The 19096-nt window shown below is 44.5% G+C and overlaps 1 protein-coding gene across 10 annotated transcripts in view; it reads left to right on the forward strand.

The window, feature by feature from the left end:
• The first annotated feature begins 4656 nt into the window (after positions 1-4656).
• SDCCAG8 (serologically defined colon cancer antigen 8) overlaps positions 4657-19096 on the forward strand; it is a 153975-nt gene continuing 139535 nt past the window's right edge. For 4 of the 10 annotated variants that reach the window (XM_030557000.1, XM_030557003.1, XM_030557002.1 and 1 more), the window contains exons 1-3: positions 5022-5345; positions 17648-17800; positions 17906-17991. In XM_030557000.1, the coding sequence (XP_030412860.1) occupies positions 5291-5345; positions 17648-17800; positions 17906-17991 (294 nt within the window). In that variant the 5' untranslated portion in view covers positions 5022-5290. Of the gene's footprint in view, positions 4922-5019; positions 5346-17647; positions 17801-17905; positions 17992-19096 lie in introns of those variants that run through there. The other 6 variants (XM_030557005.1, XM_030557007.1, XM_030557008.1 and 3 more) reach the window with 3 other exon arrangements.

Raw genomic sequence — 19096 nt, forward strand, 5'->3', positions numbered from 1 at the left:
ACAAACCATCTCAGCCCCACAGTGGCTTATCCTGATGGCCTGGGAGCCAAAGTCCGCTGACCCCTGAGTTACAGGTTCGGCTTATGAACGGGTTATAAAATTTTTTCATTTTTACTTATCCATCTTGGGGGGGAGGTGGGGGGAAATTGGCTTACAAACAAACCGGCTTATGATCGAGTATATACGGTAATTAAAATCATTTCTCCAGTTTGTCAAGACTACTCTGAATTCTAATCTTGTCCTCCAAAGCGCTTGCAACCCCGCACAGCTTGTTATTGTCCGCAAACTTTATAAGTACATTCTCTATGCCATTGTCTAAATCATGTTATGAAGATACTGAATAGAACTGGATTCAGGACAGATCCCTGGACTGGACTCAGGACCTCACTTGATATGTTCTTCCACCTGAATTGTAAACCATTGATAACTACTCAAAGTACAGCTTTCCAGCCAGTTGTGCACTCATCTCACATTCGGTTCATCTAGGCTATACTTCACTGGTTTATGAGACAGTCATATGAGACAGTATTAAAAGCCTTACTAAAGTCAAGATATAATACAGTCTTTAATTACATGATCACATACTATTCCCCTCCACCTCCATGGACACCTGCCTCATTCAGTTCTACCAATGAATTACTGTAGCACAGTGAAGGAGGCAACTGTCTGTAAGATCCTTGCCTTATTTCAGGGGTTCTCAAACTGGGGGTCAGGACCACTTAGGGACTTGTGAGGTTATTACACAGGGGGCTGCAAGCTGTCAGCCTCCACTCCAAACCCTGCTTTGTCCAGCATTTATAACAGTGTTACATATGTCAACAAGTGTTTTTAATGTATAAGGGGGGGTCGCACTCAGAGGCTTGGTATGTGAAAGAGGTCACCAGTACAAAAGTCTGAGAACCCCTGCCTTATTTGTCGATGAAAGGTATGGAATGAGGCAGAAAAAGAAATGCTGGTCAATACAGCTACAGGATGAGGGTAGGGTTTAAAAATGTACCAGAAACTTAATAGCCAGAGGCTAGTACAACAGACAGAAAAAAGCTCAACAAGTAAGATCAAGGGACAAAGTTTGGCACCATTGCTATAAACCCCTTTGCTGCTAGGGAAGAGGAGGATGCTGGAATTCCGAGCAGTTGCTGTACTCGAACATTTCTTGGGGACTTCACCTTTATTATTCCGTTTCTGATTAACAAATCAGATTCCCCAAGAAGAGATGAGGCTCTCTCTCTTCTCCCCATTCCTAAATGGTCTCCTAGTTGCTGGAATGCATAAGGGTTCCCACTGCTCCAGGCAACAGTTTCTGCACAGGGAGATTCTCTACTATTCTGTCCTTCTAACAGCCCCATGGCTGTTGAGAAAGAGATGTAAGGGATTCTGCAACTTTTCGTTCTCCTAATTCATGAACAGCTGCAATGCCTGTCTCTGCTGTTAGTAGATTTCTCAATAACAACACAGAGACACAAATATAAATCTGGTCAGTTTTGCGGCTTCTAAGGGAATTCTGAACTACGGTGAAACTGGTCATATTCATCTCAATTTCATTCTGCTTGCCAAAGCTAAGAGGAACAAATGTGGCACTGGAACAATCTGTTTAGAGAATCAGGGATCCAGCACAGAATTAGTTAACATTAAATAAGTTATATTTGCATCCATAAGGGCTAGAAACAATATTTTAAATAAAAGATCAAATTCTGCAAATATTGATGGTTTAGGCCTTGTTCCACTTACTAAGAGAAGTGTTCTATTTCCCAACCACAAGTGAGCAATTAGACTTTTCTAGATCCAAGAGAGTGAGTGAAGTGGATTATTTTCTGGTTTATATATCATCAGAATTGATAGCTACATTCTAACTGCAGATGAATTGATGAAGCACAAGAAAGAACGAAATCCCATCTTGGCTTTCAGATCCCAGCCTGTGTGTGCAATGCTGGCAGCTTTAAAACAAAACAAAAACAAAAACAAAAAAAGTGTAAATGCAGCATATTTGATACAAAAATCAGAGCCAAAGATGAAAAAAAAGGTTTTTACGGAGATGACTTACAGTTTAGCTAGCAACACTGTCTGAAAATATTTTACCTACTACCAAGTAACTTCTAGATAAATATATTTTCTCTAATCTTTTTTTTTCCAGATATATTATTTTGTAGTTTTGACAACATTCTGTGCATATTCAGCATCATTATTTTCCCACTAGTCAGTCAGTTTCCCCTGTTTCTGTGAGCCTTTCATGGAGCAACAAAGAAAAAAAAACAACCATTTTTAAAAACAGGGAAGTACAACTGCATGAACATAAATATTAGTAGAAAAACTCAAGAGCACCTGTTTGTAACTCATTTTTTAAAAGCAATCAAATTTTACATTAACAGCATCCCTTTTGGAAAAGATATGTTCTCCAACACCTACGCACAATGAATACCTGGAAATTAGTGATGTGAAAACATGAGCAACGAAGTTGGTAAGGTAATATCTTTTACTGAACTAACTTGTGAAAGATGTGCTTTCAATCTCCACAGAGCTCTTCTTCAATCATGGGAAAATAGTTGTACTTAGTCATGAACTCTTAATTTTGTTTTTGTTCATATTACTTTGTTACAATTGTTGGCTCTGATTCTGCATACTGTTTTATATGACAAATCCTGAGCCAGCACACAGTCCCATTCATGATCAATGTAGTTGAATATTTATGAATATCTTTAATTTCACTGTAACTGAGGAGAGCCTGGTTAACTCACAAGGAGTTTACATATTGGTGGATAGTCCCCATCACATCATCTTTTGATTCTAGATTTAAAACAGGCATGTCATATGTTCAATTCATCTAAACCATAAACACTCCTCAACCTTCGCCTGCTCCCCCTTAAATCCATACAGAATAGGTGGCCTGTTGTCAACTCATTAAAAAAAAATATTTAAGGCAGTGTTCAATAAGCTAACAACTATTTCATGCTCTCAGCTACCTTTCACTGAGAGTCAGCTTCCTAACGTCTATACACATACTACTACATTGAATGGCTGTGGTGTGTGCTTTACGCATTTGGCTTTTCCCTGATTGGATTCAGAGATGCAAGAGTAGCCCCTCCTGATGCCAATGAATACACTGGATTTACTGAATACTAAATGTACCAGAAGACAATTTTGAACAGAATCCCTCCTCCTTCCCCCAGCTCTCACTGAAGAACCACTAGCATCCGGCTCCAAACAGTGCATGGATGAGATCACAAAATAAAGCTCATCCATACAACTGTCATCTGCTTCTCAGTCGAGTCAGCTTCCTCTTCCACACAACGCTTTATATTTGAAAAGCGCCATCAGCTTTGTGTTATATTAGTAACCCATTCATTTCCACTCCAACATTTTCTTTCACAAAAGGCAAATTATTTTACCTTTTCCTGATAAACATTTGTAAGAACTCATGTATATCAAATATTAGGGAAGTAAAGGTTTTATTAACAATTAGACCTTATCAAAAACCTCAAGATAGAGAGAAAGAAAGAGAGAGAAAGGAAACAGACAAATAAACGGGGAAATAATGGGTTTTCTCATTTCCCTTTCCCGTACATTAAAGGAAAAGTTGCATTTTTTCTAATTATGGGGTAGAGGGGCTGCTGGACTCCAACTATGGGGGCGTTTTGAAACGGGGGGGGAGATTCAAAAATAAAAAGGACTCGATGAAACAACAAAATCCGTCAACGGAGAGGGAGAGATTTAAAAATAAGACGACGCTGGCTACAAAAAATAAGACGACGCTGGCCATCAGCTCCTCTCTGGGCCCCAGAAAGAGTCCCACACTGCAGGAGACTCGCCGTCCCAGGTGAGTGAGGACGGGAAGGGACGGCTGTGTCCGCGAGGGCAGCTGAATAGGGAAGTCTCCCCCCCTTCCCCCACCGCGGGACACGTCTGTGTCGGGCAGGGAGAGGAAGAAAGCGATTTAGCGGCTCCATCTGCATCCAGCGTGGGCCAGCGGCTCGGGCTCGCCCGTGGGCAGCGCAGGCTGATGGGCGGGGAGCCGCGGGGAAAGGCGGCGGCCGCCGGGTGCGAAGGGTGCAGAGCAGCCAGCAATCTGGGAGGGGTCGCGTGGAACAAGCCGCCGGTCCCCGGGCGGACAGCTCGTAGGCTGGGGCACCGCCAGCCGCACACCCCCCAGTAGGGCAGAGAGTCGGCGGCCATGGAAGCGCACGGGGGGAAGCCGCAGGGACGGACGGAGCAAACCCCCGGCGCCCCAGCTCAGACCACGGGGAACTGGGGCGGGAGCATCATCACTTACCCCCCCGCGAAGGAGACTCGCCGGGCAGGGGTGTCTCTAGTGCCGCCGCTCACTGACCCGCCATCTCCTCGTCGCCAGGGGGCGGGACGCACCGGCTCCGACTTTGTCGGTCTCACGCTAGCAACCGCTCTAACGTTATTCCCTGCACATAGCGGCTAACGGCACAGAGCCGAGCGCGGGCAGTGCGCAAGCGCCGCCCTAACACATACACACAATGCGCGGGGGAGGGGCAAACGGAGTCCGAGTCTCGACTCCGAGAACTACTGCGCAGGCGCTCCGGCGATTGAGGACGCCTCAGCGAACTCTCAATGCGCTTGCGCCAAATCCAGACAATGGCGGCGCAAACTCCCCTTAGAAGCGGGAGCACATTACGCATACGCCAAAGGGCACAACGTGAAGGAGAAAAACATGGATTCCCTCTTGCCCGAGATTACTGCGCGTGCGCTTCGCCCGCACACTGCGGGGAAAGAAACAGACGTGCTGAAGGGGAACAGTTGCGCAGTGCGCAGGCGCATTCTGACTGCATACAAAGAAGAGCGCCGAATGCAGCAGCTCATCTAGACTGGGGGAGGTTGTAGCCTCTGGGGACTACAAGTCCCAGGGATTGGAGGATGGCGCGCTGCATGCTGGGAGATGTAGTCTTTGAAAGAACACAACGTGAGTACGTGCCACGTTACAGGGCGGAACTCTGAGGGTGACTCGCTCAGCTGGGGGCCTAGGAGACCGTTTCCTAGTTGGTTAGCAACAAGGGCCCAAACTGCTTGAGGTCAGGAGGGGCGGTGGTTGCCGCATAGCCGTGTGGGAATTGTAGTTCTGGTAACAGCCTCGGGCTGTTTGGTGGGACGGGACAGTGAACGATATGAAACTACAGCTCCCGAGTGCTGTTGGGGAAAGACTCGGGAGCGGGAGGCTCGGGACGGCTCCTCGCTCTCACGCTTCTCCGGGATACAGAGAAGGGTCGCAGAGGCTAGAGCCCGAAGTCTGAGCGGGCGTTGCTTCATGGCGTGAGACGCGGACTCTGCCCCTATGCGGGAGGCCCGGGAGGAGTCCGACCTGGAGCGATATCAGAGAAGCCTTCGAGGTGAGCGGGATCCCCGAGACAGCTGCCTCCTCGCTGCCCCCCGTCCCAGGGCCGGTCTCTGTGCTGCTGCTTATCCCTCTCTGTGCAGCACTGAGCCTGTCCGCACTGCTCCATGCCGCCTACCCCCGTCTCCCGTCCTGGCAGTGCCCACTGCCCCGCTGTCTGAGTCGGTGCCTGACGAGGCCCGCTGCTTCCCAGTGCTGGCTGCTCTCCACTACCTACCTGGCTGCTGGCAACATGGACCACTCCTGTGCGTGCTATCTCTTTTCCTGCCACTGCCCCGCCACAGTGTGCTACGGGGCTTCTTTGCCTGGGGCTGCACCGCCTTCTCCACCTCGCTGCTCACTGTGTCGTCCCAAGTTTGAACTACAGTGGGGTAGAATTACCGGAGCTGATGCCCCTTATGTTGGCTTAACCATCCTAGCCAGTTGAATCAAGTGAACCAGACTCTGCCTGGGCCCACTGCTTTCAGATAATTCTACATACTTCCTCACCACTATGGGGCTGAGTCAGTGCCAAACTTCTACCACATCCCCATTACTCTCTAGATCACTAGGGAAGAGGAGGAACAGCTCCAAATCAGCTGCTTCACCCCCATCATCCTTTCTTTAACACTTTGGAAGCTCCAGTAGCACCAACACCCCGGATCAAAACCACTATTTACTGTAGATTCAGCTGGGCATTCTATCTATCCAGTGCTCAGAGCTTGTGTACGCTTATATTTTATAGTACTCTAACTTGCTGGCTCAGGGGGACGAAAAATCACCCCCCTGAGCACAGCAAGTCTGAGCATTTTAAAGCGCTAGTGTAGACAGACTCCCAGGGCTCGGAGCTAATCCCCTTGTGGAGGTGGATTACCAGGAACATTAGGAGAGCTCGCTCTCAGCACTCATGCACGACCACACTCACACTTCAAAGCGCTGCCACAGGAGAGTTCCCGCAGCAGCGCTTTGAAGTTTCCAGTGTAGACATATCCTTCTCACTAAGGGGCTTGGACAACCTGAGTGTCTGTACTGTAGAGGAGTGGAGTTTTTGTGCAGTCCACAATACAGTTAGGGTTGCTTTGGGGGGACAGTGAAGATTTCAATTGTTTTCCTCCTAAAATGGGAAGTTTTGAAATTTGAAAAATTTCAACCAGCTCTAAATGTAATACGTGCCACTGAAATTAAACACTTAATCTGCAGTGTGAAGCCTTCTTGTGTACACACACACAGGTTTTACCACTTTAGGTAATTAAAATGATGCAACTCCTCTAGTGTGGACACAGTGATGACATAAAAGCATTAGCAGATGAATAGCCTATGTAGGTGCACAGAGGCCCATGCAACTAAGAGGGCAGGGGTATGGTGCTGCTGGAGTGGTGGTGGGGGAGTGTGTGTGTGTCAGCACTTGAAATCCAGCCCAGAGTGGCACCCTCCAGCACTAAGTGCACAGAGTCACAATGCCACTGCAATATGGCCCAGCTACCCCCTGTATAGATGGAGGGGCAGCTGGGCCAAATTTCAGGAGCATTGTGACCTCATGTGCCAGATCACAATGCCAGTCCAATTGAGTGTGCATGCCAACATTCCCTGACCATGCAGCAGTGACTACCTCACACGTGGGACTTCAGCCAGCACCTGAGTCCTGATCCACCTGTCAAGTCCTTCTGCTGGATCCCATCAGCTCCTCTCTGGGCCCCAGAAAGATCTGAGCCAAGGAACAAGACCTGGGGTTGAGGGAGGCAGGGGCTCCTGTAGGGAGGGAGTGTGATTGGGTCCCACTCTGCTTGTTACGCCTTCTTGCTGGAACCCACAGCAGCTCCTCTTGGTATGGGGGAGAAACAGAAAACCTCAAGTTGGCAGGGAGGAATAAGGAGAGAGTGTGGAAGCTGTCTGTGGTCCCACCTTCAGGTGCATGGAGCTGGCTGCAGAGAGGCTGGCCCCTGCCCCTAGTACCATCATCTAGGGTCTCAGGGTGCTGAAATGAACCCCCCAACAGTCTGGACAGTGGGGAGCTGAGGCACAGTGCAGAGAGGGAGAGCCTTTGCTGTGCCTGGGGCAGGGTTGCCTGGTCCATGCATGCCAGGCTGCGAAGGCAACTTCCTCTCGGGGTGCAGGGCTAGATGTGGGAGACATGGGGCAGGGTTGGATGTGGGGAACAAAAGGGGGTTGGATTTGGAGACTCTAGTGCATGACTGAACAGTTGAATTGGCATGTTTGATGTGTATACAGTTTTTAATGCATGTAAGGGAATCCAGAATAACCTTTCAATACAAATTAAGCACTGGGGTGAGGCAGCAGGGCCTAGAGATTATGGGGGTGGAGGGAAAAGCTCAGGGAACCTGTGGGGCAAGAGGTGATTGGTGTGCATGTGCCAAAATACAAGTTTGCCCAGGGCACCATTTTCCTTAAGGCTGGCCCTGCACACTGCACTGATGTTTATGAACTAGCCAAGTGGTCAATCAGGCCTTGGAGTACCGTGGAGAAATACTCCTTTCCGTTTAAATAATAGACAGTGGCTCCCATTAGTTGCCCTAATTCAGTTTGCGAACTCTACATGTCAGATGCTATCAGTCTGAGCATTCCCAAGATTTATAAAAGCAGCAAAGAGTCCTGTGGCACTTTATAGGCTAACAGACATTTTGGAGCATGAGCTTTCGTGGGTGCATCCACGAAGTAGTATTCACCTGCTCTAATATGTCTATTAGTCTATAAGGTGCCACAGGACTCTTTGCTGCTTTTACAGATCCAAACTCACATGGCTACCCCTCTAACACAAGATTTATAAGATGGTGTAATGGTGCCTTTCCCAGGACATTGCTCTGTGATGCTTTGCAGGGGTACGCATGGTTGTAAGGCACCTTACCACCTCCTGCCTTTAGTGTGAGAGAGTCTTGTCTGAGCGAGCTTGTTTTAGCTCCCTGAAACCACCAGCTTCTGGCAACATAAGCCCTACGTTCCAGGCTTCCGTAAACTTTACTGTCTCTGTGCAGGTTAGTGATAGAATACTAAGGACTTGAGGGTTGGTGTGTACATATGTAGCGTCCAGACCTTATCGACTGAACACTCACAGGCCTACTGTTTCCAAAGGAACAGTACACTGCAGCTTGCTAACTATATTTTGGAACATTGCTCTTTTGAACACACAACACTTAGCTAGATTTATAATGAAAACAAGAATAAGTTTATTATCAAGGAACAAAGATTCAAGTGATAATAAGTAAGAATATTAGAAACAGTTACATATTAAACAAAATTATAAGTTTCTAGAGACTTAATTTAACTCACAATTTATCCTCCTGTCTAAAGAAGCTTTCCTCACCCAATTTTTTTTTTTTCTCCAGCATCTTCAGCCAAGCCTGGTGGGGATCCTCCTTCCATGAAACAAACTCACTGTCCATTTACTTCTTAGGGCCAGCCTGTCCTCTTCCCTGTCCTCCCCAAACAAACGTTTGAAGTATACCCTAAGATAGGGTTTCCCCCACCTTTCTGATTACCTCTTCCTCTTAGTTTCCTTCTGAAGTCCCTGCCAGCTGTTCATTAGCATTTGATTTAGAATGCTAATTGTTTCCCATTGTGAACCAGAGAATATTCAATTTATATATAAACAGATAAATGTTTCTTATCTGAAAGAAAACCTGCTTTTCATCTATGCTTGTGGCCTGTCCCTAGATACAGACCTCAAGAACATAATTTTCAGTGTGTATATATAAACTTCTTACATACCATCTGTACATGCATTTCCCAGTGATACTGATCACCAGTGTGACATAAGCTTCTTTGGGAAACCTCATATGACACTCTTTGGTAAACTAGCACGTAAATACAAGACCCAGAGGGTTTCTGTAATCCAAGGGTGGCCAACCTGAGCCTGAGAAGGTGCCAGAATTTACCAATGTATGTTGCCAAAGAGCCACAGTAATATATCAGCAGCCCCCCGTCGGCTCCCTCCTCCCCGCCCCGCTCCCAGTGCCTCCCACCCACCGACAGGCCCCACCCCCCCGGTCTACTCCTCCGCCTCCCTCCTGATCAGCTGTTTTGTGGCATGCAGGAGGCTCTGGGGAGGAGAGGGAGGAGTGAGGGCACAGCAGGCTCAGGGGAGGGGGCAGGAAGGGGTGGAGTGGGGGCAGAGCCTGTGGCAGAGCCTGGAGTTGAGCAATGAGCACCCCCCCAGCACATTGGAAAGTTGGCATCTGTAGCTCCAGCCCCGGAGTCAGTGCCTATAGAAGGAGCCACAGGTTAACTTCTAAAGAGCTGCATGTGGCTCCGGAGCCACAGGTTGGCCACCCCGCTGTAATCCTTATGCTCTCTGCAAGTTGTCATCAAGAAGGCTAAGTGTGCACCAGGCCACTGCCATGTGTACAAAATGATGCAAATTGAAAGAGGCACACCTGTCCTACGTGCACACTATTAGTCTATTTATGTACTGTGAGTTAAATAATAAACTGGATTGATTTGCTGTGCTACACTTCTTCAGCCCCTCTCCAGTGTAGACAGGCCCTAAGGCCTGGTCTACACCGGGAATGGATCGACTTAAGATACGCAACTTCAGCTACAAGAATAGCATAGCTGTGGTCAACATATCTTAGGATGACTTACCTCGCGTCCTCACAGTATGGGGTCAACTGCCACCGCTCCCCCGTTGACTCTGCTTCTGCCTCTCACCCCGATGGAGTACAGGAGTTGATGGCAGAGCGATCGGGGATTGATTGATTGCATCTACACCAGATGCGATAGATGGATCAGTACCCGCCGATCTGGCGGGTAGTGTAGTCATACCCTAGAGTGCCTTTGGGCTAATCCAAGCTGCATAAAGGCACTCTTAGTGTGGAATAAGTTTGTCCATGCTGGGCGTTAGTGCTGAATAGCTGTTGTGCTTTATATTCAAACCCTAGCTTATTCTGCACTAACTTCCTTGTGTAGACGAGCCCTTAGACTAGGAATGCCTTCTCACAAAACCGATATTTAAGAGTAAGCATGTCCCTTCCAAACCCTCCAGCTGACATTTGTCATACATGTGACCTGTCCCTTCTCTCCTCTTTAGCCTTGTCTTCCCTTTATCAAGTCCTTGTGCTGCATACTGGTTTACCTTTGGCTATTGTGCCTGGCTGCATCTTTGACAAGGTTTTCAAAGTTTGGATGTGCCTCCCTTTGTTTACATGGATTGCTTTTGCTAGCTTGCCTAAAAACATTACTGAAATCAACTATTTGGGAAGAAGTTGAAGCATGTTATACGTGTTCTTAGTTGGTGTTTTGGCTCAGAAGATTAGTACCAGTACGTTATATCATATATTTTCCCCTTCTATTAAGTGTTCGTATTCTATTTTCTTTTTGAATAATTTAAACTTTTACTTTTCTCAGTCTCTTGATCTGATGCTAAATAGTAGTTTCATGTAAAACTCACCCAGCTGATATTGCAATTCAAACAATATGATAGTCAATTCAAGCAGTTGGGTTATCAGAAGTTGAGAGCATGAGCTCAGTTAACTTCAGTTGAACAATTAAGCAGTCTATTTCATTTTTTGAGGTGTGAGAAGTAAAAAAGGTTATCTAGGAAACCTAAAAGTCCTTTCCAAGGTGCTGCTCAAGGAAATAATTACAAAAACATTTTTATTTTTATTTTTTTAGGTTACACCTTGAAATTATAAAGAGTTAACTTTTTGAAATAAATTTCTGAAGTTCTGTTTTTAATACAGACAGGATGTAGGTAATCATTATTCTTATGAAGCTGCATACCTCACATTACCAATGATAAATAGGCAATCAGACATTCAAAGTCCTAACTCAGTTGAATGGGTATTGTTGGTCTTACTCTTTTACTTTTCTAATGGGTTTAGATGTACTGTTTGTCTGAAACAGTATTCCAGAAGTACATTATGTACCATTTTGGCTGTCTGCGTGTGGCTCGAGTGAAGTCTCTCTATTTTTGCTCAGTAAATCTTTCTTGAGCTGTCAGTTGCCGTTGGGTGTGGGGTTTTTTGTTTTTGTTTTTTTCCCCTTGTTTTCAGTGAATGGGTTTAGATGGAAAAAGAGAATTTGTTTCCCTTATAGGCCAGTTACTTGTTGCACATGACTCACTTCCCTATGCTCCTGATTCTGCTGTGATTATGGTTCCAGTGCCTCCAACCTTCTAACAGACTTTTTTCCTATTAGGACTCATGTGACATCTGTGTATGTAAAGTGGGGCCATGCTTTGTATTTATAGCCAATAACTGCCAGCAATTTTCCTGTAAAAGCTATTCAATTTAGGCCTTTGACCTCAGTTGCTTTCATAGTAATATATACCCATTTAGTATGAATGTGGTTCTTATTTTCCCTCAAATTATGTTGCTTAGCAACTGTTTCCTCTTAAATTATCACTTCCTCTGTCATTGTACTACTATCTTAAACTGTTTTCTGTGTCTTTTTGGGTAGCTCATCCTTTAACTTTGTCTTTATTGTAGTAAGTGATTCTAGTCCTCAAAAAACTTTTGTGGTATATCTGAGTTCATGAATGTGGTGGCTTCAGAGCCTCATTTTAGAAGAGGGCTTTCAGATTCTTGTACAAGAATCTGGAAAAAAAAAATTCTCTTGTTTAGGCATTGCAAACATTGCTCAATACTTTCTCTCCTTTTTCACTTCAACAACAAATTGTTATTTCAGTAATTTTTTGTCAAAGTTGATCACCATCACCCTTGAATTATAGTAAGCTCTTCAGCATCATATTTTGCTTTGCAGGTTGCTGACTCCAACCTTTAACTTTCTTTTTTTATTAACAAGTTAAGTACACCAGTAAAATAGCTCTACAGCACCAAATATTTTATTGTTTACACTGATGCAATAAAATTCAAATATTAAAAGGTGCCCAAGAATAACCATTTTTATTAGGTTTACTCCAAATATCAAAACTATAATCAATGTAGTATTCTGGAAAAGGACACCTTAATACATTTTTATTTTTTTAAAAGAATGGGAGACTTCAATATGTTCTGCACTGGCACTCACTAGGAAAAAATTGCAAGGATAATAAAGCTTCACATCTCAGGGCATAAATTGATCTTTAGCTGGTATGTGGGAGACCTTTTCTCTTATGCTGGTATGTGGGAGACCTTTTCTCTTATGCTGATTAAATTTAAACTCCTTGGGGCTGGGCCCTCTCGATCTTATCTGTCTAAAGCTCTATGCATAGCTATGAAAATCATTTTTTTAATAAGTCCAATATTGCATGTTTGGGTGCATTATGGTGCAGGGAAAGTGTGTATTCACATGTTCATAAGGTGCCCTGCACAGTGTGATTTTTTTTTATTAGGATTTCTGGGTGTGACTCTCATTTAAATACTAAATAACATAAACTTTTCTCTGAGACATCCAGTGTTGGCTGCTGTCTGCAGTAAGATACTGGAATAGATGCACCGTTTGTTTATCCCGTTATGGCAGTTGGTCTGCAACTATCATATTTGATCGATTGATAATGGCAGTGTTCTTAAGATGCAGTTAAATATTTTCTTGTAATGTGCATTGTCAGGTCTGGTAGCCTCTGTGCCATTTTCAGTCATTGTGAGAGCTCCTATAAACATTGACAATCAAAGAGCTTTAATCTGGTTAGGTTATTTTTTTGATGGTCTTAATCCAGTTTACTGTTGTACTGTAAGAATCAGTTAGGTGGGAGTCTGATCTAACTGGACCGTTTAATTTGTCCCTCTGCTAGCAACCTCATCCTATATCTTCAGCATCATCTATTAGAAAATGATGTATCAACATAATCTTATGCAACAGAAACATATGTTCTGATTGTTTGTATTGTTTATAATATAAAAACAGAAGACTAAAGGACACTCAAGTTTTATACATGGAAAATTACACTACTGCATACAAGCAATCTTACAACGGCATTCAGAAGATTTTTACTGAGGGCTAGATTCTGTAAGCCTTAATTAGAGGAGTAGTCTGACTGATGTCTCATACAATTAGTCCCACTGACATGACAAACAGGATGAATAAAATTTTGTTTGGTTAGGCACAAAACTAATATTTGGCGGTTTTGTATTGTAATTCAATATTACATTAAATAGTAGCTCAAATGCCTAATTTGTCCTCCACAGAAGTTTTCTGTTTTGTCAGATTTAAAAAATGGTTCTACTTTGGCAGAAGCAGTGGAAATAGATCTTATCCTACTCCATGACATGTATCCTGTGACCCTAATGTCTTGAATTAGCTCTTCATCTCCATGTTATCTAATTATACCCTTTTAGGGTTCCAATTGGAGTCATTTAGCCCCTAATTCTCAGTTTGCCAGGCCTTCAAGCATTTCATGTATGGAAACAGTCACTATAACTTGGAACTCATCAAGTGTTTAAGAAACTCTGGCATGGAAATGTCGTTGCAACACTATTGTTTCTAAAGCCTGCATTACTCCAGAGCCCTAGAAAATGGGGTATGCCAGTCCTCCCACCCAGCCCCTAGGTAGCAGAAAAGACTGACCTGAAAAGTGTGGACAGCCATTTGTATTGTCGTGCAGAGGCTTCGCTTCCATTAAATAAATGAAGAGAAAAAAAAAAAACTCTAGTTGTTATGGTTGTGAGGAAAACTTTCAAAATGTGAAGTGAGTGTAACTGATAGATGCTCATAGAGAACTTGAAACAATAGCTCTGAGGTGTGAACTGTCTTTCATTGTTAGAAATACTTTTTCATTCCTGCCAAAGCATCAGTGACTTGATGGGGCAGAGCACTAAATGAGAATACAGGCTTCTTGAAGGATCCCTGTATCACTTTCTTAGACTATTTGTGTAATAGGCACTGTGCAAACTCATGGTAAGAGACTGTCCGTGTCCAAAGATCTTACAATCTAAATAGACAAGGCAGACAAATTGAAGCAGATGAGACTTTCTCCTACTGTTTCCCAGCTGTAAAAGGGAGATGATGATATTTCCTAAATTGCTTGCCCAAGGCCACGTGGTCTATAGCAGAGCCGGCAACTAAACCCAGATCTCCTGAGTTCCAGACTAGTTGTTTTAACTGGGTCACAGCTTGACTCTGGCTTGGACCCTGCAGCCTCGCAGGGTCCTGGGACCAAGCCCTGGGTTAGCATGATTTTCAGTCTAAACACAAGGGAGTTAGGCTTGAGCCTGAACCTAGGCTTAAATTGCAGTGTAGATATACCCTGATACAACAATATGGTTACTGAGTTCCATGGTAAAATAAGAAGCAATAACAATTAAAACTTTAGCTTTTCAGATGATACACACATACAAATCCCTAGGTTTTTGTGCATTTTTTTGTGGGGTGGACAGTGGTAGAGGCATCCCTCCCCTCCCCCCGCAGATCCCATTGGCCAGGAACAGGGAACCGCAACCAATGGGAGCTTCAGGGGAGGTTCCTGGAGGAGTGACAAGCAGCGCACGGAGCCCTGCATTCCTCCTCCCTCAGGGACCGAAGGGACATGGTTCCAGCTGCTTGCCAGGACCGGGGCCAGGGCAGGCAGCCTGCTGCATCCCATACCCCTCCTGCACCCCAACCCCTTGCTGCATCCCACACCCCTTCTGTGCGCTGCTGCCACCCCGGAGTCACTCTAGGTAAGTGGCTTCGGGCTCTGGCCCAGAGCCCTCCTGCACCCTGCCCCCCAACTCCCTGCCCTGAGCCCCCTGCTGGATCCCACACCCCTTCTGCACCCCAGCTGCCTACTTTGGGCCTCCTGCTGCATCCCACACCCCTCCTGCACTCAAACCCCTTGCCCTGAGCACCCTTCTGCATCCCACACCCCTTCTGTACCCTGAGCCCTCTGCCTGAAACCCAATCTTCTGCCACATCCCATACTCCCTCCTGCATCCCACACCCCCAGCTCCCTACCCTGAGCCCCCTGCCACACCCTGCATACCTCCTGCACTCCCTGCCCTGAGCCCCCACCACATCCCTCCTGCACTCTCTGGGGGCAGGGAGGGGGTGAGTTGGGGTGGGGACTTCGGGGAAGGGGTTAGAATGGAGGCAGGGAAGAAGCGGGGCAGGAGTGGGGCCTTATGAAAGGAGTGGAGTAGGGGCAGGGCCGGGGGCAGCGAGGAGGGGATGTCAGTGATGCAGCCCTCGTGCCAATGAACTAGTCCTCATGTGCCCTCATGGTCATTTCAGTTTGAGACCTCTGTTCTAGACTGAGCACTGAGTCCATTGAGTAGAGGGAAAGATTAATCTAAATATACAGAAATCTGTGCAACCCCATAGGTTGGATCCCTAATCCATGAACTATTTGAACTCATTTAAATAATTTTTCTTAAACATAACATGAATATATTGTCTCATACAATAGCATTAGAATTTATAATCCCTATTCCATGATGAAATATCTTTGAGCTATTACATATTTAATTAAAACTATCTAGATAGATTTTTTCCCCCTCAAAAACCATTTTATTAAAAAAATCTGGGTTTTTTTTTCATCAATTTTTATCCACCCTGCACAGAGCTAAGGTACTATTGATAATTATATTTTTATTATTATATAGTGGAATGTAAAGTTTGCAAAAACCATTCTAAACCTGTCAAACAGTTGAAAAGAAATTTCATAATTAAAACAAATGTAGGTAATATTTAAAATACCTTGAAAACACAAGAGACCATATTTTTGAAATTGCCTTGAGTTTATCTGAAAACATTTATGGTAGGGTTAAGAAGTCGTGCTGCAGTTGTCAGTCCTAGATATCGGTTATATTGTCTTCATGTTTTTGGCCAAGTTAAAGAGACTTGGCTGTCAAACAGTGCCAGCTTAGTGCAAAAACAAACACACAAACAAAAATAGGCATTGTACTAAAAAGCTACATCGAAAATGAAAGGAAAATATTATTGTCACCATTGTGTGATTGGATTTGGTTCATTCTGGAAAGACTTTATAAAATATTAAAAATTGTTTTCCCATTTCTTCCCAAGCACTCAGTGGAAGTATCTGTTCTTAGTTAACTTCCAAGTCTGTTCAGAACTCACTTTATACTTTTATTTAATTGCCACTGTAAATCGACAAACCTATTTGCTGAGCTTTAAGATAATTTTTAACAGTTCTGTTGAATAATGCTTTATTTGTGGCTGTCATTAGAATCCCCAGCACTCCTCTTAGAGACTGATCGTGCACATTGTGTCAAGCATAGCTCTTAAGACTATGAGCAATCTTGTTGAACTTAGTGTGGTTGTTTATGGTAGTAAGTGTTTGCAGGTTCAAGTCCATAATTAGTAACTGAGGCCTCTTCTATCTTGGGGATTTCAGTCAGCAGTGAAATATTGGTGAAATATTGGTGTATCTGCACCAGTGCAGACCTCTATTGTGGATAGCTACATTAACCACACTAGTGCAAATGGCAATGTTATGTAAAGCCTCCGCTCAAATGCAATTGTAAGATCTGTAACTTGTATCATTAAGTTCTGCAACCTTTTTGCAGACTTTGTAACTTCAGTTACTGTTAGCATGGCCTTTTAAGTTCTGTAAGCTTTGCAAGCTCTGTGGCCTTTTCAGGTTGCCACTTACATGAACTTCCAAGCTTTGTAATATCCCATCCCTCAGAGAGGGTGTGAACGAGGGAGTGTGAACAAGGGAGTGTATGTGGGACTGGGCGGAGAGGAACTGCAAGGAGAGAGGAGACAGGTGGGTCTGATATAATCTGCTCTGAGAAGGCAGTTATGAAGTGCTGAAAAGAAAAGAAGAACCTGGTATGCACGAAAGAAACTGGTCTGGGAATGTTTCTCGGTGACGAACACAGAAAGGAAACTCAGTGTATGTGACAGGAGCTGCCCAGTTCCAAAAATAAGAGGAAGAAGGCCTGCACACAAGCCCCTGCTTCTTGACCCTCTCAGCAGCTGGATTCGTGATCGCTGATAGACACACCAGATCTACCATGCTTTGGCTTCTCGGCCTCCATGCTGTCTCCGGTAACTCTTTGCCTGTGTAAGTGTGTGGGTGCACGAGGGTATGAATGCAGTGAATGTGTGCGTGTATGAATAAGCTCCATCTCCTATCTGACCTGACAGCTGCATTGTAATAAAACTAATACAAGTGTGACCCTGGATTGGTTTTTAGGGGAACCTAGGTAACAGTTCATGTCTGCCTGAAACAGGTAAACTGCATTACTGTAAATTGTGGTTTACAGTGGCTTTGCCTGTCTGTTACGCAGTTCCTGGTAGCTACTCACCAAAGGTTCAAATGAGGTTAAAGCCTTAATTCAGGCAAAGCCTGAATATATTTCACCCTACTATTTCTTTATAGAGTTAAAATATTAGTTCTGTAAATTAATCTAGCTTTGAGTTGCTTTTTCATCAGAAAGGAAAGACACTGTGTTTTTGATGACTGATCCATGTTGTTGTTTGTAGACCGTGCTAGTAAAAGTATCCATCAACTGAAATATGCCTTGGTGGAAGGAGATCCCACAGCGGGAGAAAGTGAAGTTGCATTTGACCAGTCCTCCACAGGTAATGATGAGAGTGGGGAAACGGCCTGGCAGGAACTGCAGCACAGTCATGCAGGTAAATGTTACTCTGGGACAGCTAGTCTCAGAACTGCAGAGCAAAATTATTGTATGATTTCCGTCAAGTCTGATTGTTAACCAGTAGTTTAATTTTGTTCCTTAGTTAATCAGCTTAAAGCTTTATTGCGGGAGCAAGAAGGACTAGAAAGTGAAGTATCTCCATCAAGGAGGAGGAAGATGTCACCCTCAGTATGTATTCTCTTCTAGTTTCTTTATGTAACTTTGAATGAGTAATAACTTGTCCCAACAGGCATATTATCCACTATCCATGAAGAATAGGAGGCCCCAAATCTCCGTAATCATCCCATGGGTGGGAGCGGGGTTGGCTACTTCTCAGCAGAGAGAGGGTATTTGTGAGTAATTCTCCTTTGTAATCTCTTTGAGAACTAAAGATGGGGAAAGCCCTATATGAGCTATTAATTTATTATGTCCATAGTAGAAAAGTGACAAATCTCTTCCTATGGAATCCAGGCCTTCACATCCCCTCGGTAGTACGGATGGCACCCATGTGTGTATATGGCTTCCTCATCTTGGCTGCTCCTTTCTCCTCCAGAAGTTAGCACTTCGTTTTGGAAATGAAGTCTGTTTAGAGCGTTTTGCCTGGGAGGATGGTTCCATAAGGGCAGGTGATGAAGGGATCCTACTTTCCTCTGTGGCTGCTTACTGCAGCCTTGAGGTTTGGATGATGGTGTACCCTTTGCCTTTTGTACAATTGCTTGTTGATCCATGTAACAGCAAACCCTATAGCTCTGCACCAAAATTCTGCTGCTTAGGGACACACAAGGTTTGCTGTGGAAATGAGCTTTTTGGTGTAGGAAGGTCCTCCCCTGAGGAATCTCCTCGCATCCATCCCTCTTGCAGTGGAACTGCACTCTGCACTGGGATATATGGAAAGCCTTTCACCTCCATGGGGCCAGTTCAAATCAGTTATTACTCTCAGATGCTTGTTCAGTATCAAAGATTAACTTGATTTGGTGATATTACTCCAGTTCTACTCTGTGACAGCCTCCAGTGACTACTCTACCCTATCCTATTATGTTAAACAGTCATAATAATAAAAAAATTCGTTCCTGGAAGTGATCTCTCCATGTCAGGATGGAGGCACGGTGGGTAGGACAATATGTTGAATCCTGCACCAATGATGAGTTAAGTATTCTGGATTTTTTTCTTCAACAGCACACACAATATTTTAACAAAACAAGCATATGAATTTTTGAATTGACTATGTCAGGCATGTCAACATGAGAAACTTAAAATATTTGCTTCTGCAGGTAACTCAGTTGTCTTCACCTTC

Source organism: Gopherus evgoodei, chromosome 3 (assembly GCF_007399415.2).
Source record: "Gopherus evgoodei ecotype Sinaloan lineage chromosome 3, rGopEvg1_v1.p, whole genome shotgun sequence".
NCBI classification, from domain to species: Eukaryota; Metazoa; Chordata; order Testudines; family Testudinidae; genus Gopherus; species Gopherus evgoodei.